Source organism: Stomoxys calcitrans, chromosome 1 (genome assembly GCF_963082655.1).
Source record: "Stomoxys calcitrans chromosome 1, idStoCalc2.1, whole genome shotgun sequence".
Taxonomy (NCBI): Eukaryota; Metazoa; Arthropoda; class Insecta; order Diptera; family Muscidae; genus Stomoxys; species Stomoxys calcitrans.
Window position 1 is genome coordinate 137,810,503 of NC_081552.1, and position 27,862 is coordinate 137,838,364.

General features: G+C 41.4%; 1 protein-coding gene across 3 annotated transcripts in view; it reads right to left on the reverse strand.

Annotated features, from left to right (window-relative positions):
* Positions 1-27,862, reverse strand: part of LOC106091540 (disco-interacting protein 2) — a 386,680-nt gene that overhangs the window by 161,342 nt on the left and 197,476 nt on the right. For all 3 annotated transcript variants that reach the window (XM_059361286.1, XM_059361287.1, XM_059361285.1), the window contains exon 8: positions 8,953-9,290. In XM_059361286.1, coding sequence (XP_059217269.1) covers positions 8,953-9,290 — 338 coding nt within the window. The remainder of the gene's footprint in view (positions 1-8,952; positions 9,291-27,862) is intronic.

Below are 27,862 nucleotides of genomic sequence, written 5' to 3' on the forward strand. Positions count from 1 at the left end.
AACTAAGTCCTGTTTTGGGGTTTTTTGGGGGTGGGACGACTTCTCAGTAAATTCGCCCCAATTGTGGATATTGGTCAGAGTCGACTTTCGACTAATCGAAGTGGACTTTTACTTTTTCAAAAGACAACTTTCAAGCCAAATAATCATCTATTTCGTTATATGGGAATTTTACTTTCGAATAACCGATTAGTCGAAACTAGACTTTGACATCCTCAACTAGCTATTTGGGCTTGAAAATAAATATAAAATTTGTGTTCTACTCTTCAAAACCTTTTTTGAGAACCATATTACCATGGTCAGCAAACAATCCCTGTAGTGTTTTGCAGGGACTTGATCCCGAAAATGGCTATCAATCTCGTGTTCTACTGCTAAAAACACAGAAAAAATATCGCAAACATTGTTCCAATGAAAAATATAATTGAAAATAGAAATATTTTCAATTGAAAAATTATTTGAATCGATCACATTTTAATTGAATCCGAATTCTTTTCAATTACGGCCGTAATAGAAATTTTTGTCATTTAAAAATTAATTGATTCAACCATTTTTTTCATTGAATCTAAAAAAATTTTTATATAACATGTGTTTGAAAATGTTATCTTAATAAATTAAACAATAACGGCCTGGACCACATACTTTTTTTCTATTTGGCACTCGATTCGATCGCCAGTTCATTGAAAACAGCTGATTTTATAGAGGGGAAACACCTGTTTTCATTGAATTGGAGACAAAAACTGTGAGTGTTCTACGCAGTGAGTTCTTTCTATAATTGTTGAATTGAATCGGAAACTTTTTAAACTCGACAGCGCAGTTATGACTTTCCGTTTATGATAAAGTGTAGCCGCTCAAAATTTTGATAAATACTTTCTATATATAGAAGATAAAACTCACCCGTACACAGACTTTCGACTACCTTCTTAAATTTCTAGACGCAATTCTAATCCTATTTATGATCCAAATATGCGTATTAATGACATAACGGCTTCGTTAACGTCGATCTTATTATAAAATATTATTTCTCTTCTTTATTTGTAATCTATTTTAAACAAAACAAAAAGCCAATTTTATGATTAATTTTTAATAAAATTGTATCGAGTTCCCGTTTACTCGAAAAAAGGAATGTTTACATTATTTATTATCTATTTCTTATATGGTAGATAAGGTCTATAAAGCCTTTTCAGCCTGATGATTTGATGGCTGTCATCAAGAAGGGGAATAGCAAGGACATTTGTGTGAATACAAAGGCGGTTTAGACAGATTGACAGAATTCTTCGTTAATTAAAGAAATTCCAAGTACTCTGTGAACAGTGTTATTGTTTAAAAAGCATGGCGCATCCACCAGCATCATTAGTCTTTGATTGAAAACTTTGAAGAATTTTCAGATTTGAATTACTTGTTGTAACCCAGATTTGAATGCCCTAAGTCCATACAGGCTCGAACATAACTTTATATAAAAGTGCTTTGTTTTCTAATGAAAATTAAGGAAGACAAAGGCGGCCCAATTTGACGCACCACGTTTCCTCAACGAAACGATTTCAATATCTGACAAGGTCAAATACATAGGCGTAATCTTGGACAGGAAACTGAATTGGACACATTCAGGAGCGTACTGAGAAGGCTCACAGATGTTGGGCACTATGTAGACGTGCTGTAGGCTCAAAATGGTGCCTGAATCCGAGAATAGTCCACTGACTCTACAGGAGCGTGATTAGACCAATTTTACTTACTTACGCCTCAGGAGTTTGGTGGACTGCCATGGAGAAAAAGTGCCACATAAGGACCATACAACAGGTTCAGAAAACATGTTGTCTTGGCACAGGCGGAGGTATGAGGACAACGCCCACTAGGGTACTGGAGACTATTCTAGATATCCGACTAATTGACATACAGATTAAGTGTGAGGCTGCCACTGCGGCTATAAGACTCAAGGCGATGGGAGAATGGATTGAGGATGAGAGCAGCTCATATAAGCGCGGTACAATCGAGGTGAGGAAGGAAGGGGAGAAGTTCTCGATTGAATACCTGAGATGAACCTTGACGTCGAATGCAAGGCACTGCTGCTAGCGGCGCTGTATTGGATGGGCGGAACACTACTATTGCCACCTGGAAGATCATGTTATGCGGATGGATTAAAACTAAAGGACTGAGTGGGCCTTGGGGTCTACATTGGGAACACAGGGACTGAGATCTGTTGTTGACTGCCTGACCATAATACGGTCCTGCAGGTGGAGATCCGTACGATTACGGAATGCGTGAGGTGGTATGGTGCTAACGCGAGGACGTCGAGTATGAACATCGTCAGTAAAATTGCCATAAGGGCAATAAACACCAGGACGGTAAAGTCACGAACAGTCTTGCAGTGTAAGAAGGAGATTAACGCCTTCTCTAGGGATGGTTAAATCCGCATCGTTTGGGTGCCGGGTCATAACGGAGTAAGGGGAAATGAAAGGGCAGACGATTTGGCGGTGAAGGCTAGAGGCTAGCGACGAATGTGCATGTAACCCTGTGGAATAACGAAACGGTCGGTAGGACGGCGAAAATCCTATGGGGAGATCCAGATCGTGAGAAGACGAGAGGTCAGTATGCTTTCGGTATCATAACGGGACATATAGGACTACGAGCTCACTTATATAAAATCGTTGCGGCAAGTGATAGCATGTTTATTGTTTTCGCTTTTCGGTGGGGAAACAATGCCAGACATGAACCAATTTAGAGCCATGACAGGGAAAACATTTGAGGATTTTGTAAGTAGCACGGAATTCCTAACTTTGAGTTTCTTTTTCGAGGTTACTTTTTTGGTAGTTAGAGCGCACAACAAGCCGATTACTGGCTTAGGTGTATGTCCATAGCTGTATGGGGCGCATTAATATCCGCACCCTCTTTTCAACTCAACCTAACCTAATGAATGTTGCTATTTTTCCCAAGTAGCCAATACACTTTCTTTAATTTAATATCTAATTACTTTCTTTTTGCAACAACATGTGATTGCCGAGTAAGTCTTCCATCCAGATGTATTCCCGGCTTTTGGAATAGAATTTCGTTAATATACACATGAGGGCAGTCGTTCTTTTTTTTATTTATTTATTTATTAGTTACAACATATAATAAATATTACTACGGCCATCAGCTTAAACAGTTACAAGAATTTGTATATAACATATGATTTTAACTCAGATATTTAAATTAGATTGTGTTATAAAATTGAATACAATGTTGATGCTTTCAATAGATGGGTTCCTAAGGATCTCCAGGCCTTTGTTATGAAGAATTGTACGTTGATATTGAGTAAGAGAAACGCAGATGGAGGATTGACACATTTCGGACAAGAGTGATTTAGGTTTTTATCTAGCAGGTGTCGATGAGTTGTATTGGTATGGCCCATCCTAAGACGGATAAAGATCCGAATTTTTTTCTTATCAATATTTGTGGGGTAAACTGGCGTTTCGATGCTAGAATTTATTGCACTACAGTGATAATGTTGAAATAGTTTGCGATTGTTGGAGTGTTCTTTTTGAAGTTCCCTTTTCAAATCTATTCTTTCAATTAATGGATCTGTTATCAGCGGTGCAGAGCACCCATATTTAGCCGCGGAGCCTGCATGTACGTTCCAGGTCAGACCAACATGCCCGGGTACCCAGAAAAGAATGATTTTATTTTTATATTCTATATTTGATGACCAGAGGCAGTTTGAGGTATTGGTGACGGCTTTTAAAACTGACAAGCTGTCAGAAAAAATTATAGTCTTCTTTTTAGTGATCAATTGCATGCAAGATGCCAGCTGCTTCCGCCGTAAATATAGATGAGTAGTTGTTTAAGCATTTTACCCCTAGCATTTATCCAAATTTATTATCAACAAAAGCATAAGAGGTGTTACCATTGTTCGTGGATGCATCTGATTATAAGAACTGCCAGTCAGAATGTTGAGAGACGTGCTTTCTGTGCAGCTGGATAAATGTTTCATTCGTAGTATTGTTCTTGACAAAGTCCGCAAGAGAGAGATTATTAACACAGTCGTGTATGACTGACGGTAATATTGGTTTCCTTTTTGCTATAAGAACTTTGGAACTATTTTAGAACTATTTCTAGAATCTACTCTTGGATTAGATTCAGTTCGCTTTGAATTATAGCAAACGCTTGAATGTTAGATATATTACAGGCCAGTACGGCAGTGTCATCTGCATAAGTCGCTTTTGTTACATTTCTATTAGCTGGCTTGTCTTGTGTAAAGATAGTGTGCAGAATTGGCCCTTATTCACTTCCTTGGGGAATTCCAGGCATTATCAAACCCAGAATCTGCATCATTAACACTAGCAAAAAGGTTTCTTCATGAAGATAAGATATGAATACTAAGTAAAAAGGAGTTGGTAGTATCCGTTTTAATTTGAGAAGAAGTACGCAGTAACAGTCTCTATTGAAGGCACACTTCACATCCAAGAAAATAGCAGAGCAGTAAAGCTTCTTTTCTAAAGAATATCTGATGATATTTACAATACGGTGTCATTGTTCTGGAGTTCTATGATGGTTTCTTAAACCGAACTGATAATCTGGGATCACATTCAAGTCTTCTAAGAGTGACAGCAAAAGTTTTTTAGAAAGTCTCTCAAATAATGAAGATATCCCATTTTTCTGTTTATTAGGCTTTGGACCTATTAAAATTTTTGCAGACTTCCATTGAGAAGGCGATTGCTTTGTTCTTAGCACACAATTAAAAGTTGTTGTCATAGATATAACTCCTTTAATAGGGAGAAAATTGATAACATTGGCATCGATGGAATCGAATCCAGGAGATATTGATCAGCACGAAAAGGATAATTGGGGCGATACATTTGACATGGACAATGGCAAGGAATTTTATTATCTCATCGATAGAAGAGACCGATTAGAAGCAAAATGGAGTAAAAGTTTCTACTTAATGGTCCTTAAAAGCCTTAGCTTTCGTTTCATCCGATCTACATCCCTCACCATTTCGATCTTTGGTTGGGTTAGGTTAGGTTGAAAAGAGGGTGCAGATATTAATCCGCTCCATGACACTATGGACATACACCTAACGCAGTAATCGGCTTGTTGTGCGTTCTAAGAACTATAAAGTAACCTCTAAAACGAACATTTTAAGTTAGGAATTCCGTGCTACTTACAAAATCCTTATATGTTTTTAATACTACTCCCCTAAGTTGGTTCATGTCTGATATTGTGTCTAGACTAAGTACCGGTATCTATTAGACGCGAAAGCCGGGCAATGACAAAAGAAATGCTCCAACGTCTCATCATTTTCCCCGCATGCCCTACACATGCTCCATGCACTTGCCGCACCGATTTTACATAAGTGAGCTCATAGTTCTATGTGCCCCGTTATGATACCAATAGCTATACTGACCTCCTTCTTTCTTCCTTTCAGTACTAGCCTCATCTTCTCACGATCTGGATCCCCCCATAGGATTTTCGACGTCCTACCGACCGTTTCGCTTTTCCACAATGTTGCAAGCGCATTCGTCGCCCACTCCCTTAACTCGGACTGCGTCGACTCGGAAGGATTCGGGTTAACCAAGTTTATTGACGGCAGTTCTCTGGCCTTCACCGCCAAATCGTCTGCCCATTCAGTTCCCCTTACGCCGTTATGGCCCGCCATCCAAACGATGTGGATTTTGCCATCCTCAGGGAAGGCGTTAATCTCCTTCTTACACTGCAAGACAGTTCGTGACCTTACCGTCCAGGTCGTTATTGCCCTTATGGCAATTTTACTGTTGGTAAAGATGTTCACACTCGACGTCCTCGCGTTAGCACTACACCACTACACCACTTCACGCATTCCGTGATCGCCCGGATCTCCGCCTGCATGACCGTATTATGGTCAGGCAGTCTAAAACAGATCTCAGTCCTTGGGTTCTCAATGTAAACCCCCAGGCCCACTCTGTCCTTTAGCTTTGATCCATTCGTGTAACATGATCTTCCAGATGGCAATACTAGGGATCCGTCAATCCAAGACTGTGTCGATGGCAGCGGTGCCTCGCACTCGACTTCAAGGTTCATCTCAGGTATCCGATCGGAAACCTCTTGCCTTCCTTCCAGGTTTCCTTTCGTCGCCTCGATTCTACCGTGATGGTGTGAGTTGCTCCCATCCTCAATCCATTCTACCATCGCCTTAAGTCTCATAGCCGCAGTGGCGAAGGTCAATTGGTTGGATATCTAGAACAGTCTCCAGTGCCCTAGTGGGCGTAGTCTTCATCGCTATTATTCTCGGATTCAGGCACCATTTCAAGCCTACGGCCCGTCTACATAGTGCCCAACATCTGTGAGCCTTCTCAGTACGCTCCAATTCAGTTTCCTGTCCAAGATCACACATAAGTATTTGACCTTGTCAGGTATCGAAATCGTCTTATTGAGGAAACGTGGTACGTTAAATTGACCCACCTTCGTCTTCCTCGTAAACAGGCATATTTCAGTCTTCTCTGGGTTAACATTGATACCTCTGAGTCTTCCCCAATCAAATGCCACATGCAAGACCCTTTCGCCCTTCTGCATATCTGGTTCGGATCCTTACCCCTAAAAAGTAACATAACATCGTCTGCATAGCAGACGGGTTCAAATCCCTCCTCAGTCAGCATCCGTAATAGATCATTTATGGTGGTCACTCAAAGGAATGGCGATGAAATGTCCCTGTGGCGTGCCCAGTACCACTTTCTGTGATTGAGTGAATGAGTCCCATGACATAAATATCAGGGAGATTTATGTCATGGGACTCACTATTTATCCACCTGTTCATTAGCATATGGTTTATCCAGGATTGGATCGATGTGTCGGTCCGCACATTGTTATACGCCCCCTCGATGCCAATGCAATCCGTCTATGTGTACGTCTTTGCACCGAAGGATTCTTCTAATTTATGCGCATCCTCGTGCAGGGTAAGAAACCTCGTGCAGGGTTCGCTGGATGTCCTAGTCTTTATCATGGTGTCCACAATACGTTCCATGGTTTTAAGTAAAAAGGACGCAAGGCTTATATGTCGGTAGGCCTTTGATGTCGCATAACTTACCTTGCCGGGTTTGGGTATAAAAACCACCCTTTCCTTCTGACAGGCTTTCCGAGCATATGCAAGTCCTAGGCACGCTGTGAAAATAGTGGCCAGGTGAGGCGCCAGATATTCAACCGCCTTTTTTAGTAACGCCGGAATATTCCATCAGGTCCGGGTGACTTTTATGGTTTAAAACTCCTCAAGGTTTCCTTCACCATAAATTCCGTTATAATAAGCCTTCGATCAACGTCATTATTCCAAGTTTCCGTTGTCTCCGTGAGCCCCGTTGTATTCTGTTGAAAATCCATTTTCATCAAAAGCCTTAACATGCCCTCCATTATCTTTGCTCTCACTTCCATGTCGTCATCTAATGTTTCAGTTCGGACTTGAGTTTTTGAGAGAAAATTTATCTTGGCAGCGTCATTAACGCTATCGACCTGTTCGCAGAAAAGTTTCCAGGAGGCACATTTTGTCGCCCTGGTAATCTTATTGTATTCCTTAAGTTGATTGTAATACACATCATAAAAAACTTCCCCTTTTTTATGACGTGCTCTGTTATGTCTGTGGACCTCATTCTCAATGTTGCAAATCTCCCCGGTCATCCAGGGTTTTTCGTGGGCTGAATTTCTTTCCCGAAGAGGACAACTATCTTCGAAAGACCCCACCAGCGCAATCGCAATCGTGTTCACATTTTTGTGAATGTCTTCAATGCTTGGACAATCTAAATTATCTTGCCAAAGTCTTCTATGAGTAGCCTTCCGAATTTTGTCCAGTTGGATTACAACTTCTTACGGAAGTTTATCGGATTCGGGGCCTGGCCGTGCTATTCTAAACCTAATGTAGCGATGGTCAGAGAAAGAGTGTTCCGTGGAGACCCTCCAATACTGAACCTCATCGATTAGATTTTCCGAATTTATCGTCACATCAAAATCCTCCTCCACCGTCTCCCTGTCTCATCACTGTTGCATCCGACGTCGACAACTCTGGGGAAAATACATAATTTAAATTTGTATGACAAATAACGCAGATCCTCGGCCGAGTACCAGTTTTAGCATAGAAGAATTGGTAGTTGATATGGTTCAGTCCAGAAAATTTGTTCCGAGTCGTCGTCGTCTTTCCAATATGGAGAAAATCGGTGATTGTTTCGTCGTTGACCCCCTGGCCGTGAGGCGGTATGGAGTGTCCCGCCACTGCACCGCCTGATGACTCAATATGAGGATATTTGCCTATCCTTGTCTTCCCAATCTTGAAAAAGACGGCCATGGCCTCGTAGTACGCCATGCCTTTAGTCTTAGCCAAACTTGTTACAGATACTTGATCAATGCACACCACAAGGAGAGTTCCTTCCTCCTTCTCCTCCCTATGAAAAACCCTCTTGGTTTTGCTTGTTTAAGATTTCCATCATGCGTTCTAGTTAACTCTAACTATTTTTATCCAACGAATACATGAAGAGCGAACGCTGAGTGGTGGTACAAAAGAAATATGTTCAATAAGTGGTTATTGCACGAATTAAAATAGTTATTTAATACAATAGCATAACCCATGGACCACCTTCTGGATCCGCTAACGACCGCAATCATAAAAAAATGTCAGCATACAGCAAATAAGCATACTTCTTCATTTTAAAGTTATAGGACCACTGAGGTGGTTCCAGATGGGGAGTATTGAGACTAAATTACTTTTAAGTTGCCGGAGCCGATTCTGGAGTTGAATTCAAGTCAAAAAAAAAATGGTCGGCTTCGCAGCCCTGTTCAAAACTAGCACAAAGGGTATGCTCCCTTTTTTGGTACGATTGAAAAAAAATGTTTCATAAAACTGTATCTTTATGTTGTTGCCTGAGTATTTGACTAAATTTATGCTGACTTTCACGTTATGAATTATTTGAAGATCTTGAGAAGCACGTAGTATATACCAATACATGTTAAATATAAGTATAAGCTTACCCATCACACTGCCTTCCTTGTCTGTAGTATACTCTATATATGCAGTTGCTTTATCTTCCATACGGATATTCCCGATATTGAAATCTTTTGGGGGCTTGGGTAAATGCTCCGTCACAAACCATTGCAGTCGAGGCCATCCTTTTAGTTTCGCAATTTCTCCAGTACTCGACTTAGGCAAACCTTTCAAACAAGCTTCCGATGTAAGCGCCACAGTAATGCTACATGAACTAAGTAGAAATCCGACTTGCTGTGGTGGTGTGTCCGAGCTAGAAAGTGGTAATTCAATGGGCAGAGGTACAAGTCCTCTAAACATACATCCATACCAGGCCGTTATGAAACTGAAATAGAAGGAATAGAAATAAATTTAAAAATTTATGAAATCAGCAACGATGATTTTGCATCATACGCTAAAAACAATTTTTATACCCTACACCACTACTGTGGTACAGGGTATTATAACTTGGTGAATTTGTCCAAAGACGCGCCGCTGGTATGAAAAACTGTTTGTCGGATGCGGAACTCTTAAACTTTTGTTGTAGTCTTTTTTCCACGATTTGACTGTGCAAATTCTATTCTTTGGTATAAATAACCTGGTTCCTTTGTATTAATTATTTTGTCTAGAAAAATGAGACTCTTGTAGTTCAAGAAATTTTTGAAGTCCATATTGAATATTTGTAAGAAAAAGCAGATATTCTATCTGTGCGTTTTTTGTCAAATATGTACCTTGCTATGTTATTGAATGCAACTCTTAGTCTCTGTTGATCTACGTAGTAGCTAGTAACAAGCGAATGTGAAACGGCGTAGATTCTTTAACAACCCACAGAATTTTTTATCATGCCGTAAACTTTGCCGGCAGCAGCTGTAATATGTTGTGACCAAGATAAATTTTGGCTGAAAGTAATTCCTAGATTCTTTGTGTGTCCCACGGACTCAATAGCTGAGTTATTTATTTTCAGTTCATAGACTCCCCCATTAAATTTTCTCTTGCTGATGCACATACATTTCGATTTTGATGGGCTTATTTGCAGTCTGTTATTCTCAGCCCAATTACTTATATTATTTAAATCTTTATTTATGTTGTCGATGCATTGTTGAATATTAGCGGCCCAGAGCCCAGATATAATTGTACATCATCTGCGTAAATCTGAAGAGTACAAAATTGTAAGCAATCAGGCAAATCGTTGATGTACAAACAAAACAACAAAGGTCCCAGTATTGAACCTTGAGGAACTCCTCTACTAATTGGCAGTGCTTTGGATAGTTTATTATGCATCAGATCGAATGATCCACAGCATCAAAAGCCTTGCTATGGTCAAGTAATACTAGTAATGATTTCATCTTGCTATCCATATTCAAGATAGATCCTCAATCACATCTGTTAAAGCCGAAATGCAACTTCTATTTTTCCTGTATCCAGATTGCCATTGCGATAAATAGTCGTTTGTGTGTATGAATTCGTTGATTTGATTGTATATCAGCGTCTCTAATATTTTCGACAAGAAAGATAAAATTGCTATCGGCCTGAAATCGTTATTGGATTTAGGAAGTGGTCAAATTTTTGCGTTTTCCAACAATCAGGATATATAGACTTTGTGAGGACTGTATTGTAGACATAAGTTAGATAAGGCAAAATTGCTGGGATCAACAGCCTGACCAGCCGCGGTTCTATTTCATCCATGCCTATTGCGCTGGGTTACTGTACGAAATGTAAGTGCACTTTCAATTGGCACATGACAGTATTTTAAACAAACATTTCCAAAGAAGTGGTTCAAATTTTGATTATACGAATTATTCAGTAACAAGGTCAAAATACACGATTATGAATAAACAACTGTATGGCATGTACATAACAAAGATGAAGAATGAGATGATGTGGAATTCTAAATTCTTTGATGGTTTTATTAACAATAACCGTCGATGTAATGGTTTCCCAAAGAGTTTGCAATTTGGACAAGTTGCAGCGGATGATAATATTAGAATCTCAAATAATTTTGCATAATTTTTTAGAACCAATTATTCCACCAAATCGCACGAGGACACTTTTCGATATCCCTACCCGATTTCGATCTCATCTATACACATAGATGTCCATAGCTTTGATATTTGTACCGTGTTGGAAAACTTAAGATGCCTCAGAAGTATGACAGCTCCTGGGCCAGATGGAATCCCAGCATGCATACTGAAACATTGTGCGGAAAATTTTGCACTTCTTTGCATACTCTTCAACATACTTCATATTCTGGGTATTTTCCTGAAATGTGGAAGGAGTCTTACATTGTCCCTTTATTTAAGTCGGGTAAGAGAACTGACGTTCCCAATTATATAGGTATCGCAAAGCTTAATGCTATGATAAAATTATTTGAGAAACTTGTAACAGATTCAGTATCATTCCAAATATCGTCTATTATCAAAATACCTGCATGGTTTTCGAAAACATCGCTCGACATTAACAAATATAAAAGAGCTCACTACGGTTGTGAACGATGGATTTAGAAAGAAATATTAGACAGACTGTATTTATACTGATTTCAGTAAGGCGTTCGATAAGATGAATCATAGATTGTTATTAACCAATTTGCATTACATGGGATGCGGTCCTTCGTTATTAAATTGGATGAAGTTGTACCTTATTGGCAGATCACAAATGCTGAATTTTGGTAGTGCAGTGTCTAATAAAATTAATGCCCGGCCCGGCCGAAATTAGCACGCTTTTACTTGTAAAATAATTATTTCAAATGAAACATTGTCATTTTCTACTTGGAATTCCATAATTCACAATATAGTATTTAAGGCAATTGATACGGGGCTCCTAGTGATAAAGGGACGAAAATTCTAGAAGACATTTTTTGGTTCTGTTGGCTTTGACCGTAGATTCGAGCACAGTGTCATATTAATTAAAATATTCCAAATTTTTAAAAATTTAAAATTTTTTATTTTCTTCCAAGAAAATAATTTTGCAATGAAAAGATTTGTCGAATGTGTTATGTACCAAAATCTTTAATGAAATTCGACGAGTCAAATTTCATGCTTACAAAAAGATGCAAATTATCTTTTCCATCAAAAACTGACTTTCGATCGATTCTAATTAAGATCGAAGAAGAAATTAGCGACATCATTTAAGCAGAATGTAGATGGTTCTTCGTAAAAATTGGTGAAAAATATATTTTTTAAAATATTTATCAATTATGTTGTTGTTGTAGCAGTTTAGTGTGTTCTATTTTTCGTCTGCTTGATTCTGTTGAGTGCCAAGACCCATGAACTCTGCGACTTAGATGGGGTGTGTCCCCAGGATTCTGGGTCTGAGTCGAATGGATCTGGCCGGGCAGTTAAACAGGTGACGTGTATCGTGCGGTCCCTGGTTACAATCGGTACATACATCTTGCACGTCGGCATTAATCCTTGCTCTGTAGGAGCTGAGGCGGCTGCGTCTGCCGGAACGTGATTGAGCCAGAACTACTCTGGTTTGTCGGGGGAGGTCGATTTATTCAGGTGCAATGTGTGGCGGTCGTTCTCCAAGGACTACATTCACCCGGTAGCCATTTACCGTATCTGCTACCGCGTCTGCATGAATGTTGTCTAGACCTGCTTTATATGCCGCTCGATCTAGAGGTTCTTTCTTGTAGTGCTGAACCTCACGCTCTAGATCATATAGATCTACCTTAAGGCTTCTGGGCGGTGGGTATCTATCCATAAGATGATGATTTGGATGGTCTCTGCGATAACAGCCCAAAAAGTATTGCTCAGACAGCACGTAGTTATGTCTTCGCATTGGTAGGATGTTTGTCTCCTGATGGAGATGGTCCACTGCTACCGTGTCTACATAAATGTTGTTTAGATGATGATTTGGATGGTCTCTGCGATAACAGCCCAAAAGGTATTGCGTAGACAGCATGTAGTTATGTCTTCGCATTGGTAGGATCTTTGTCCCCTGATGAAGGTGGTCCACATGAGAACTGAGGAGACAGCCCGTCGCAGTTCGGAGGGCGGCATTCTTACAGATCCGAATATTATTCCACTGCGTGTCACAAAGTTCACGAAACCACACTGGGGCTGCATAACTTACCACAGGCCGGCCAATTGCTTTGTACGTGGTCAACAAGGTTTCTTTGTCTGCACCCCAAATGCTGCCAGCAAGTGACTTGAGGACCTTGTTGCTACTTTTGACTTTATCGCAAATTGCTGTGGCATGTGGATAGAATGTGTAAGAGCTGTCAAATGTGACGCCAAGTATTTTGGGACACTTGATGGTCGGAATCATTGCTCCATCGACCATCACAATCAGCTCAGTATTCACCACACGCGTATTTGTAGTGAACAATGTGGCTGAAGATTTGGTGGCAGATTTCTTCAGATTTCTTGCAGCAAAATATGAGGCAAGTTCGTTGAGGTAAACGTTCAACCTATCGCAGATGTCAAAAATGGGTGGGGGGCCTAATGCCATGACCGTAAAGTCGTCCGAATATGATATGATCTCTATCCCGCCTGGAGTGGGTGGAATGGAGGATAGGTGGAGGTTGAACAGTTCCGGAGATATCACACCACCTTGGAGAACTTCCTGTTTCATTGTACGGTGCTTTGACTTCTTATCCCTAGATTCCACAAATGACTGGCGACCACACAGATAAATCGCGACCCAGCGTTTCAAGCCTGGCTGGAGGGACGTGTTGACGATGTTCTCGAATAATTTGGCATGGCTAACCGTGTCGAATGCCTTCGATAGGTCCAGTGCCAGTCCTATCACATGTCCTGGGCTGATTGAAGCCACGGCGAATGTGTGCGGAAATCCATGTTGATGCTCGGCGAATGGAAATTCTCCTACGAGGCTCGGGAGGAGTAATGCCTCAAGCGTCTTTGCCGTTGGTGAGAGAAGGGAGATCGGTATGTACGACTCCCCCAAACTCGGGTCTTTTCCAGGCTGCAGTAGCGGGATCACTCTGCCCATTTTCCAGACATCGAGTCTTCAAAGACAGAAAGACAGTTTGTGGACAGTAGTAAAGTTCCCAACTCCAAGTGAATCCAGATTCTTGAACATCAATATAGATTCCGTCGGGGCCCAACGCCTTAGATGATTTGGCGCCACGGATGACATTCGTAACTTCGCCCACGGTAAATTGTGATGGCTGTTTATCGGCTCGGAGACCACGGATACGGCGAATGGCTCTCCTCCTTGCCCTGTCTCTCTCGGGATGCACAATAAATGGACGGTTGAACAACCTGGTGCATCTCTTCGGATCAGTCACGGTTATTTCGCCAAAAGTGACTGAGGTCCTGTCATCCCGTCTACCGGGGTTCGAGAGTGACTTAACAGTAGACCACAGTTTGCCTAAACCGGTGCCTAAGTTACATTGCTCCAAGTGTTCCAGCCCCAAATTCCCCTTATGTTCGTTGACTACCCTAGATTCAGCCATACCACGAATCCCATCACGCTCGTCTGCGAGTACCACAGCTTGCGCCGGGAAATTGGGCCGCACTTGAGGTATTCCACCGGCTGGTATAAAGCGATCGGCTGCTGCGTTAATGATGTCTCGGAATTTCCTCTCGGCCACAAGCACATCAGAGGAGGGTGGCAGTTCACTGAAGCGGCGATTGGTATACTCTCTGAAGCCAATCCAATCGGCCTTCTTATGATTGATAAACGTCCGGCGCTCAAAGGTTATGAAGTCGGGTGGTCGGTCGATGGTGAGAATAATGGCGAGGTGGTCTGACCCCAAAGAGATGACGGCTTGCCAGGATACGTCACTTGAAGATCAGGGAATGCAATGGAGATGTCTGGCGAGCTGCTGCATCTCCTCGTAATCCTAGTGGCTGCATCCTCAAAGCTATGCCACGCTGGTCGTTACTTAGGGGAGAATGCCATAAAGTGTGATGCGCATTTACGTCACCTAGAACCAGACGATTATGGCCAGATAGTAACCCACTTATGTCGGGGTTGTAAGCCTGGCCATTAATCGCGACACAGCTATCAACCGGCGGTATGTACACGTGTATATATAGCTCTATCTTGGCAGTACCGGACCTGACTGCTATCCCCATGCAATCCATGTAGGGGTCACTAGCGCAACGCGCAGGCGAGATAGATCTATATTGCACGGAATGGTGTATAACGAAGGCCAATCCCCCACCTCCATTCCTTGAGCGATCCTTACGTAGCACATTGTATCCGTGACAACTGTGCAAGTTGCAGGTGTTGGTCAGCTTTGTCTCCTGGATCGCTGCGACCGATGGTTGCTCCATGTTTTCAGTTTGTTTGCGTAAAACTTTAGGGAAATAAAAGTCATTTAAAACCAATATCGGACACAAACAATAACCTGCTGAAATCATAAAACTAGTTTGATAGCGAACATGAGCGCAATTGAAAAAATTTCATCAGAATACCGAAGCTGGTTCGCCGAAACTTTCGCTATAAAACAAAGATGATCGCAAGGTTAACCACACTTTGAAGGTCTTGAAAGATTACGATCGACCTACAAATAGTGTTGGTTGGCAATAAGTACAAAATTCAGCTTTGACTTTATGATGGGTCAGTTCCTACCCAATAAGAAGAATGTTGGCAATTTTCGATTTTGAAAAAATGTGGGGTAGCCCCAACTCTCAATTTTACATGCATATGATTTACATATAATTTTTGAACAGCTTTCAATAAGAATAGACAAAATAACTACTGCTATTATAGTTATGCTTTTGCACAACAAGACATAAAATCTTATAATTACAGTACAGGGTGAATTATACCATGAAATATCAGAATTAACTAGTTTACATATGTGTATATACATATGTTTACATTTTTTTATTAATAAAAATAATTTTAAATACAAAAAAAACACTTGAGTAAAATAATATTTAAAAAAGAAATTTGAAAACAAAATTTAAAAAGGGAAGGAATGTAGTAAAAAAATTGTAAAAAGTGAGAAGTTTCTGTTTGTTTCTCTTTCGAGAGGAGCTTATGATCAGAGAGTTCCTTTGGAAAAGGGAAAAGAAAGAAATGCACATGCAAAGAAAATCTCCGATCATTGAGCTCGTCTCGAAAGAGAAACAATCAAAAATACTAAAATTCAATGATCTTTGCCCTAACAGGCAAAAAAAACCTTGAAAAAAAGTGAGAAGGTTCTTTTTAAAGAAACACATTGCTGATGATTTGTATTTCATGTGCCACTCAGATATCAGGCTACGTCGTTTGAGGGGAATTAGCTTTCTCCCTCTTCTGGATCTGACAATTTCGATTTGCAATAATCTTATGCAGGAATATTTGTGATCCAATTTGGAGAAGAGTATGAAAACCAACCCCATAAAGAGCATATCCTAGATGAGAAACATGCTGAGTTCTCCTCAGTCCATAGACATAGCGCAAAATGTTGTTAAACGATACGTTTAATTTTCGCTGGCTTGATGAGTCAAAATTAGCGAAGAGTTCACATCCATATGTCAAACCGGGAACCAGGAAGGTTTTCGCCAAAAGGGCTCGGATTTCAATTGGAGTGAGTAAGTGTGTGGCCCATAGTGCACGCAGCTTTGCATATGTTTGGCCAACACAACACAAGTTCCTCGCGCTAGACACAATATTAATATTCTGAATGTTTATGACTATATGCGGATCTTGTATGGAGAAGTGCTTATTTTTATGGATCATACGGCATTTAGACTTCTGGAGATTTAAAAGAAGTCCATTCGACGTAGCCCACTTATACACTCGGAAAAGGTCTTCGTTGAGTTTCGTTATGCATTCACTAAGCTAATGAATGGAACCACTAATATATACAATATTTGTGGAAGTGCTTTAGGCACTAAAAAGGGCCTAGATCTCGTGTTGCCTACGCAAACGGTTACTGACGTAAGGTAAGGCTGGTCGATGTACAAGAGAACCTAAAACAATTCCGTAATTTCATGCGAAGATTTACATGATCAACAGCATCAAATGCTTTGGAATGATCAAGCAGCACAAGAAGACCAAACTCATTGCCATCAATGGCATATATGTACACATACGCTATTAAAAATTGGGTCCAAGTACCTACGGGGACCCCAAAACTCCCCAAATAGGCATATTGGACGACCATGTCAATATGGGACTCAACATACAGGTATTTCGGAGAAGATTAAGAATATGACGTTGCAAATAATGTCCTCATAGTAACGGGCCGTCCATCCACTAAAAACCCCAAAATTGGAATATTAGCCGGTCATGGCTATATGGGGTCTAAATGAAAAATATTTGGAAGTAGATTACTAACATGATATTACAATTTATGTCCAAGTATCTGAGGGCGCAGCGGAGTGGGCCGAATTCATCTAGCATTCATATAAACAATGCATTCTAACTAAAGTTTTGCATCTGTAGCCGTTAAGTGCAGTGGACGCGTTTCTTATTTCGCTCCGCAAATATCTTTCTTTATCTCTGAATAGGTACTACCTATTACGAAAAAAAAAATGTTAAAGCCTTGCTTGAATTGCACAACTAGTCGTCAGACTAATAAACGAGGAAGAGACGGATAAACCAGAGGGATGCACAGTTTGTCCCCAGCCTTTAAGGTAAAGTGGTGTTTCTGACTCGGATTCAGACAGCGACTGTGTCAATGAAACAGCCATCGCAGCCGAATCGAGAGATGAGGGCAGACGTGAGCGATGGCTTTACTAAGCTCACAAGCAGACCGAGAAAGCGATCCGGTGTACGACGAAGGAGACAGAGGAGTATGTACCCGCAACGTAATCGGGTGAAAATGCAGGATGCTGGAAGGGATTGAACTGACATTCCAAGCACTTCTACGAAAGCTGGAAAAAGAATCAGATCTCCCGAAGAGCATAACACTGTTAAAATGTTGAAGAAGAAAAAGAGCTCCCCGCTTTCAAGTACTCTGGGAAAACCAAGCCAGCAATCCCGCAATGGAGACACCAGACAGTGTCCTGCGGAGGTAGACAAAGTCGAAACAGGAACGAAGGAAGCGCACACGGCCCTTGAGCCTTCATGGAGGACAGTGACTTCCAAAAGGCGACCACAGCCATCACAGAAGGGGAAGATGGTCCCAGAGTGGAGCCGCCCTCTTACGCCAGAGTAGGATTCCACCAGATCATCGGTCCCAAGTGGAGGATCTGGTTAACGATCGGATTTTTGAACATGTGTGGAACTCTATTGAGGATCCACCCATACAAATGATGAGTTGCGACTTTGGAGGGGATATCTTTACGCTGCGTTTTGCGTCGGCGGAATATATTGATACCTCCCTGGGAAGGCGCAAAGCTCGGCCTGGTAAGAATGATGGATATCCCCCAGCTCACAAAGGCTACGGTCTTCATCAAGGGATGGGGTAGTAAATTTACGAGGGAACGCATGTTGGGATTCTTGGGCAAGCAAAACGAAGGTTTGGACGCAGAGGAGTGAGAGGGAGGAGAAGGAGGAAGGAACTCTCTTTGTGGTTGGCATTGATCAAGCCTCCGTGACAAGTTTGGCTAAGACTAAAGGCATGGCGCACTAAGGTAGCAAAGCTGTCTTTTTCAAAATTGGGAAGACTAAGATAGGCAGAAATTTTAATTCTGCGACATCGGGCCGTGCAGTAGCAGGTGACCCAACACCGCCCAACAAACAGGGGGCCGACAACGAGACAATCACGGCATCTCTCAATATTGGAAAGAATAGGGGAAGCCATGATCCTAATACTAAAATATCAGGTAGTGCAGTGGCGAGAGACCCAACACAGCCTAACAAACAGGAACCCGACGACGGACCCATCACCAACTTAAAGATTCGGAATGCTGGGATAGGTAAAGATCCTAATATTGAAACATTAGGCAGCGCAGCGACAGGAAATTCGATGCAACCCAACGAACAGGGAGCCGATGATGGTACCATCACCTACTCCCAAGAAGCCCATTTACTTAAGATTTGGAAGACTAAGATAGGCAAAGATCCTAGTATTGAAACATCAGGCAGTACAGGTAATGGAAACCCAATAAAGCTTAACGAACAGGGACCCGACTATGGAACCATTACCGACTTTATAAAAAGTCGGAGGACTAGACCAGGCAAAGAACCTAAAATGATGACATCAGGCAGTGCAGTGACAGGAAAGAAAGGAACAGGGAACAGACTTTGAGATCATCACCTACTCCTGAGCGAGACTGCTACACACGCTCTGATGGAGAAAATCAGCAAGGGTAAGATTCATATTGACTTAATTCAGGGGCTATGGACGACCCGGAACGAAGTTTCTGGACTGAATCATATCAATTACCAATTATTCTACGCTAACAATGGTACTCGGCGGAAGACCTGCGTTATTTGTCATAGAAATTTTAATTATATATTTTCCCCGGAGTTGTCAACGTCGGATGCAACAGTGGTGAGACAGGGAGACAGTGGAGTAAACTTGGCACCACTTTATCTGCCTTTCGATCCTACGACACCGCCACCCACGTCGGAGCTGCAACTGCAAGTGAGGAAAGCAAAACAGGCAGAAAACGAGGTACTAATAAGGTGCGATGCGAACTCTCACATTTCGTGGGGTAGCACCAACAATAATAAGCGGGGCCAAGCCCTGGTTGAGTTCTTGATTACTAACGACCTAATAACACTTAATATTGATAAAACCGCTACCTTTGTTTATAGGATTATCGAAGCGGTATAAGATTTGGCTATACGTTCGGAAAATCTAATCGATGATGTTGAGGATTAGAGGGTTTCCATGGAACACTCTTTCCCTGACCATTGCTACATTAGGTTAAGAATAGAACGGCCAGCGTCGAATCCGATAAACTTTCGGAATAAGTTGAAAACCTTGAAAACCAACTGCACAAAATTGGGAAGGCTACTCAGAAGAAGACTTGGGAAAGATAATTTAGATTGTCCAATCATAGAAGACATTGACGAAAATGTCAACAGGATTAAGATTGCACTGGTGGGATCCGAATAGAGTTTTCCTCTTCGGTAAAGGAAATCAGCCCAAGAAAAACCCTGGAAGACCGGGGAGATTCGCAATATTGGGAAAGAGGTCCGCAGACTTTTTAACAGAGCACGTCGTAAAAAGGCGGAAGTTTACTGGGATGTGTACGTCGTAAAAAAGCGGAAGTTTTTTAGGATATGTATTACACACGGCTCAAGGAATACAATAAGATTACCAGAGAGGCAAAACGTACCTCCTGGAAGCTTTTCTGCTAACAGGTCGATAGCGTTAATGATGCCGCCAAGATAAAAAGTTTCTCTCAAAAACCCATGTCCAAACTGAAACTTTAGTAGACGACATGGGAATGAGAGCAGAGACAACGGAGGACATGTTGAGGCTTTTGATGAAAACCCATTTTCCACAGAATACGACGGGACTCACGGCGACACCGGAATCTAGGAATAATGACGTTGATCGAAGGTTTATAATAATGGAATTTATGGTGAAGGAATCCTTGAGGAGCTTCAAACCATTTAAGTCACCCGGACCTGATGGGGTATTTTCGGCGTTACTACAGAAAGAGCCAGACTATCTGGCGCCTCGTCTGGCCAAAATTTTCTCAGCGTGCATAGGACTTTCATATACTCCGAAAGCCTGGCAGGAGGCAAGGGTGGTGTTTATACCCAAGCCCGCCAAGGCAAGTTATGCAACACCAAAGGCCTACAGACCCATAAGCCTAACATCCTTTCTACTTAAAACCATGGAACGTATTGTGGACACCATGATAATGATTAGGACATCCAGCGAACTGCTTAAATATAAAGAGAATGCCTATGTCAAGTGAAGGTCGGTGGAGACTGCCCTGCACGAGGGTGTGCATCAAATAGAAAAATCATTCGATGCCAAAACGTACACACTTTCGGTATGCATTGACATCGATGAGGCTTTTAAGAATGTGCGGACCGACACACTGATCCAATCCTTAGACCAGTACTGGGTGTACCCGGTCCTTAGAGACTGGATAAACCATATGCTAAGAAACAGGTGCATAAATTGTGTGTCCCATGGCATAAATATAAGGGAGAAAGTGGCACAGGGGGCATTATATAGCCACTCCTATGGGTGACTACCATACATAACCTGTTACGTATGCTGACTGAGAGGTGATTTGAACCCGTCTGCTACGCAGATACACACTGTAGTGGTCGGGTAACCTCTTCGACATGACCAGTTCTAGATCTTTAGAGTACACCCCAAGCCCACCTGGTCGTTTACTTTGGAACCATCGGTATACAAGTCTATGTAACTTCTGTTACCAGGGGTATCGTAGTTCCAATCGGTTCTCTCAGGAATAGTGCTGAAGTAATTTTTATAAAAAAGCGTCTCAGGTAGGGTGTAATCTACACCGCCTTGAACATCGGATATTGTATCAAGCACAACATAGTGTCCGTGGCCGCCACATGACCAATGAGAAAGCTTCCTTAACCTCACCGCAGTGGTCGCTGCAATTTGGGTAGCCACAATGTCCAGAGACATAAGATTTAGCATTAAATTCAGTGCATCAGATGGTGTCGTCCTCAGTGCGTCAGTGATGCACAAATATCCATCCTTTGGATCCGGTTAAGTATTAAGCAGTAGGTGGATTTTTGAAGCGCCGTCCACCAGACCACAACCCCATATAGCATAATAGGTCTGACAAGTGCAGTATACACCCAATGCATGACACACGGTCTAAATCCCCAACATTCCAATGGCTCTCTTGCAGGTGTATAGGGCAAGAGTTGCCTTTCTTGCCCTTTCCGAAATGTTGAAGTTCAGTTTCCCGTCCAGCAAAACACCCAGGTATTTTGTGCTTTGTGTAAATGAAACATTCTTTCCACCCAAGGAAACAGGTTCCACTGTAGGCAACTTGTATATCCTGCTGAAAAGAACTACTTCTGTATTGCACGGATTTATACCTAGACCACTTTCGGTAGCCCACTTTGCTGTTGCACGCAGAGTTTCCTGAAGTATATCTTTTAGAGTGCTGGGAAACTATCCCATAACCGCAATTGCCACGTCATCAACATATGCGACCACTTTTACGCGGTTTTCTTCCAGAGAAAATAATATATTGTTGATGGCTATATTCCAAAGTTGGGGTGTTCCTTTGCTGACCCATCTTTTTAGATCCACAGATCCCAAGCCTGTCGTAATGCATATTTTAGTAACTAAGTTATTAATAGACTTTCTTACGGTAGAGTTGATGCCTAGAAACCCCAACTCCTTCATGACTGACGTCGGTTTTACAATATTGAAAGCACCTTCAATGTCAAGAAATCGTGAAGGACTGTTTCAGTGGATTTGCCTTTACTATATGCTCCCGCTACGAGCGATCTCCAGGGATCTTTGCGCTAAGTTATGTTTCTTTGAACCTTTCAAGAGTCTTCAGCATAAAGAATGAGAGATTTATAGTACGAAAATCTTTCGCCTTCGTGTGGTAGGGTTTTCCTGCTTTCGGAATGAAAATGACCTTCGTGTTCCTCCATCTCACAGGTATATATGACATTCTGATACAAGCAGAGTATATTTCCCTAAGCCAGGGAACCAGTCTATCAGACACAGCTTGTAATTCAACCGGTGATACATGATCAGGGCCTGGCAACTTAAAGGAGTCTAAACTTCTTATCGCCCAAAGGATTTTCGGCTCAGACACAAGAGGCGTGGTATTGAAAACAATTAAGGATTTTGTAATTAGCACGGAATTCCTAACTTGAAATTTTCTTTTTTAGAGTTTACTTTATAGTTTTTAGAGCGCACAACAAGCCGATTATTGGCTTAGGTGTATGCCCATAGTGGCATGGGGCGGATTAATATCTGCACCCTCTTTTCAACCTAACATAACCTACAAAAGTTTCACATTTATTATAGCAAAATGAAATATGTCACAAGAAAAATTCGAATTTTCTTTATTCGAAGAGATACCGTTTTTGTAATAAAATCTTGATTGCTTTTGATCGCAAAACAACAAATCGTAAAAAGGAGAATTTGCGTTCCCAATAGTTTGCATTGATGGGGAAAGCGAGTTCCATAGACGGCTTACATTTATGAAGAATTGCATTGTGATACTAGTAAGCGAAACGTAGAAGCGACTACCAATAGTCTACGGTTCGTTCTGGCGAATTGGATTTTTTGGAACTCCGGACATTTATCATAGGTGATTTTATGAAGTAGCATAAGATTTTTAACATTTAGAAAGATCTCCAACTTCATTCCACATATACTTTCCAAATGCCGCAGACAATTGTAATACCGATGTAGACAATGTACATAGCATAGTACCTCACAAATGTCGCCAGCATTAGGAGGGGAAAACCCCCGCTGAAAATTGTTCTGATGGTCTCGCCAGGATTCGAACCCAGGCGTTCAGCGTCATAGGCGGACTCGCTAACCTCTGCGCTACGGTGGCCTCCGGTGGCTAAAAATAAAGTTGAAATTTCATTTAATTCACGGGGATTCATTTTGGAGGAGAGAAAGCAAATGGTAACTGCTTATTCAGATGCGTTATTGCGATTTTCGTTTCGTAAAATCAAGCATTAACACCCTAAAATGGTTCGCGACGTTCATACAACTGATGTCTTTGTTTTCTTATGCCCCAGAGATTTTTTTAAGGTTTTATCAAAGTAAATAACCTCTCTGTTATTTACATTTATTTATATTTAGCCTCTCTGCACATTTACTAAGAATAATTTTGAATTTACAATTATTCAAAATATTATTATATTTTTTAAGTTTTCCGCAGTAAACATTATACAAGACTCAATGTGTTGGTCCTTTGTATTCAAGTTGAAGATTTGAATGGTGACCAATGAGTCAATGCATTTGGCTTGTTTTAAGTTCGGAAGATCTCGAGCAAGGTCATTGGGGTGAGACCTTAATTTATTTGTGTAGCATTGAGTGTAAATTGTGATTTCCTCCTTTACCGGTTTGACTTTGAAATGTTTATGAATTTTAGCGTTCCTGACATACCGACTATACCTCTTAAAATGGCAGATTGTTTTCATTGTCGTTTATTGATATTTGTGGCACATACTGTACCCCAGAGCTGAATGCCATACGTCCATAATGGTTTTATATAGCAAAACTTTGTATTAAAGTTGAAGATTTGAATGGTGACCAATGAGTCAATGCATTTGGCTTGTTTTAAGCTTTATTTGAAGTGAGCTCGTAGTCCTATGTGCCCCGTTATGATACCAATAGATATACTGACCTCCTTCTTTCTTCCTTTCAGTAATAGCCTCGTCTTCTAACGATCTGGATCCCACAATAGGATTTTCGCCGTCCTACCGACCGTTTCGCTGTTCCACAATGTTGCATGCGCATTCGTCGCCCACTTCCTTAACCCGGAGTGCGTCGATCCAAAAGGCTTCGAGTTAACCAAGCTTATTGACCGCAGTCCTCTGGCCTTCACCGCCAAATCGTCTGCCCTTTTATTCCCCCTTACTCCGTTATGGCCCGGCACCCAAACGATGCGGATTTTGCCATCCTCAATGAAGGCGTTAATATCCTTCTTACACTGCAAGACTGTTTGTGACCTTACCGTCCTGATTGTTATTGCCCTTATGGCAATTTTACTGTCGGTAACGATGTTCACACTCGACGTCCTCGCGTTTACACCACACCACTTCACGCATACCGTGATCGCCCGGATCTCCGCCTGCAGGACCGTATTATGGTCAGACAGTCTAAAACAGATCTCAATGTGGACCATAATGTAACATAACCTTCCAGATGGCAATACTAAGGTTAAGGCGAGTTATTGACGCCTTCAAATAACCAATGGCCAACATCAGCGTCTGTTCCCAGGCTAGGGGCGACTGGCGGTGAGGGTCAAATCTTGGAGAAAGCGGCTCGCCACAACGAGGGATACATGTGCAATCCCACAAAACCCATGCGGTTGGGGCGCTGGGCCAGTAACCCGCCCCCGGAAAACTATGAGAACTACTATGGAAAACAAAGGAATATTCACAAATCTACATGGCTGTCACCCGATTAAAACCGAGAAACCAAATTGATCACGTTGTGATAGATGGAAAGCATTCATCCAGCATGTTAGATGTACGATCGATCCGTGGAGCGAATATAGATTCGGATCATTACCTTGATGCAGCAAAGATTCGCACCCGTTTGAACATGGCAAGGAAAGTACGATCTGACCCTGCACGGAAGCTGGACATTGAAAAGCTGCAAACACAACAAATGGTAGCGGCATACTCCACTCGACTGACCCAACTGCTTCATGAAAGCACTCCTTACGCCATTATATCGCACAGTGGCAAACGATTGCCCACTCCATGGAAAATGTCGCCAAATCCGTACTTGGGTACCGGAAGCCTCCTCCAAGAAACCCATGGTACGACCAAGAGTGTCGAGATGCTACTGAAGCCAAGAATGCGGCATATAGAGCAACCCTGCAATCAGTAGCAACGCGCCAGATGAAGGAGAGGTATCGGGAGAAAAGGAGAGAGGAGAAGCGTCTATTCCGTAGAAAGAAAAAGGAAATGGAAAGACGTGAGTGTTAGCAAATTGAGATGTCCAGGAGTCAGAATGAAATCCGAAAATTCTACCAAAGAATAAAACATCAAACCGATGGCTTTGGTGCAGGCACATCCTCCTGCAGAGACAAAGAAGGAAATCTGGTAACTGACACAGATAACATGCTGAGGATATGGGAAGAACATTTTACCCAACTGCTAGTGTCCGACGTTGGCGGCGAAGAGGATACTGCAGAACCAATCCCTGATGATGGTATAGAATGTTTACCTCCTAGTCAGAATGAGGTCCAAGTAGCAGTGGGATACCCGCTGAAATATATAAGATCGGAGGCAACACGCTGATGAGGCGCATGCATCAGCTTATCTGCGCAATCTGGCTAGAAGAACGCATTCCCGATGATTGGAACTCAGCATACTATGTCCCGTACACAAAAAAGGAGACAAGACGGAATGTGCCAACTACAGAGGAATAAGTCTCCTCTCCATCGCATACAAGATACTCTCGAGCGTACTGTGTGCAAGATTAAAACCTAAAGTCAATGAGATAATTGGGCCCTATCAATGCGGCTTTAGACCTGGTAAATCCACCTTGGACCAGATATTCACACTGCGCCAAATCCTAGAAAAGACCCCAAAAGTGCAAATCAACACCTACCATCTCTTTGATGACTACAAAGCCGCCTTCGATACTCCTTTACGTTCAAAGGTATTTCAAGTCATGTCTGAGTTTGGTATCCCTGCAAAATTAATAAGACTCTGCAGGATGACACTTGCTGATACGCGTTTCTCAGTAAGAATAGGAAAGAATCTCTCGGAACCATTTAATACCAAACGAGGTTTCAGACAAGGAGACAGGCTATCGTGTGATCTTTTTAATTCCTGTTGGAGAAGATTATACGAGATGCAAATGTGAATAGATATGGCACACTAATCACAAGAGATCACATGCTACTCGCCTATGCCGACGACATCGATATCATAGGTCGGTCACCGGAAGTAGTAACCGCAGCTTTTGAAAGAATCGAAAGAGAGTCAGTGAAAATGAGCCTGGCAGTAAATGGAGATAAGACGAAATGGATGGTTTCAACTCCCCTTTCAAAAAGCCTTGCACAACCGAGCAAATAATGAAAATGGATAAAGTTGGGAACCACAACTTTGAGACAGTCAGTAACTTTATCTACCTCGGCACCGCCGTAACTGAAACGAATGACACCAGTTTTATAATAAGATTGCCAAGATTGGTGCTATTTCATTGGCGCATTCCCTTAACAATTCTGGTGTAATATCATCATATCATATGTTAACGCGTAATTGCGAAATCACCTCATTTATATATTATATTTATTGGTATTGACGGTATTAAGCCTGATTACAGTCTGTGACATAGAAAGGGTTCCAAAAGAATTTACATTGTCGTCTGAACGTGCATCTGATTCTAAAGATCTACAACTGCAGTAACAAAATGTTTATTAAATGAGTCCACCACCACTCGTCGTTTTCAACTTTACACCCTTGCTTATCTTTGAGGGTAACACTTTCCTTTTTCGACCTACCAGTAATTGTATTAATGAAAGACCACCATTTCCTTTGATCGTTCTCACAACGCCTTAAGTTTTCCATATAATACTCATCCCTGTATTTCCTATTTGCAAGTTTATTCACTTTTATCCTTTTTAGGGTGTCCTCCATTAATTGCCTTCGGTCTATTCTTCTTCTTTTCCGTAACAATTTCTGTTTGAACGTAATCAGTTTCTGAAGATTTATATTACCCCAAGGAGCAATCTCGAAATGTAAGGTCCTCCTGGATCAAAGAATTGCGAACTGAATTTCCCATGCAGATGATCAACTTCTCGGCAAGACTCGATGCATCTATTAAATCACAATAACAAGATAAAGGCATATTAGATCTCACTACTTCTCTGGCTTCTCTATTATCCGTGTAGCTGTTGGAAACTAAATACAATATAATCATTAGAAACAGTTTCGGAAGAAAATGTACACATGTTGTGATCCGAAAGTTCACACTCTATAGGTCAGAAAAATTGCTAAATACTTGATCAATGCACCAAGCCTTGTTATCAAATTATGGGTACTATAACAATCAAAATTCTTAAACTTTGTTTAAAAATCATCAAAACTTGGACTAGTAAACGAATCGATATTCGAATCTCCAAGCACAATTATGGGATTCCTCGCGAGTCCATGAAAGACATTATCCATCACATTAATAAAACTGAATACTAGACATTTCTGTGGACGATAAGAGCCTATTCTTAATTTTTTATGGGTTTGCGAAGTAATTGCTATTACCTCAAGTCATCGCTTCTACAAATATCCAAAGAGTATGTTAACTCCTTTTTCACATACAATGTTGTACCACCATAGCCATCTTCTCTACAACAGTGTATGTTTGCATATACAGGTATAGAATATAATTGAATCAAATCTTCTCTGCACAACGTTTCTTGGATTGCAACAATATCTGCAAGTTTGATTAACCTA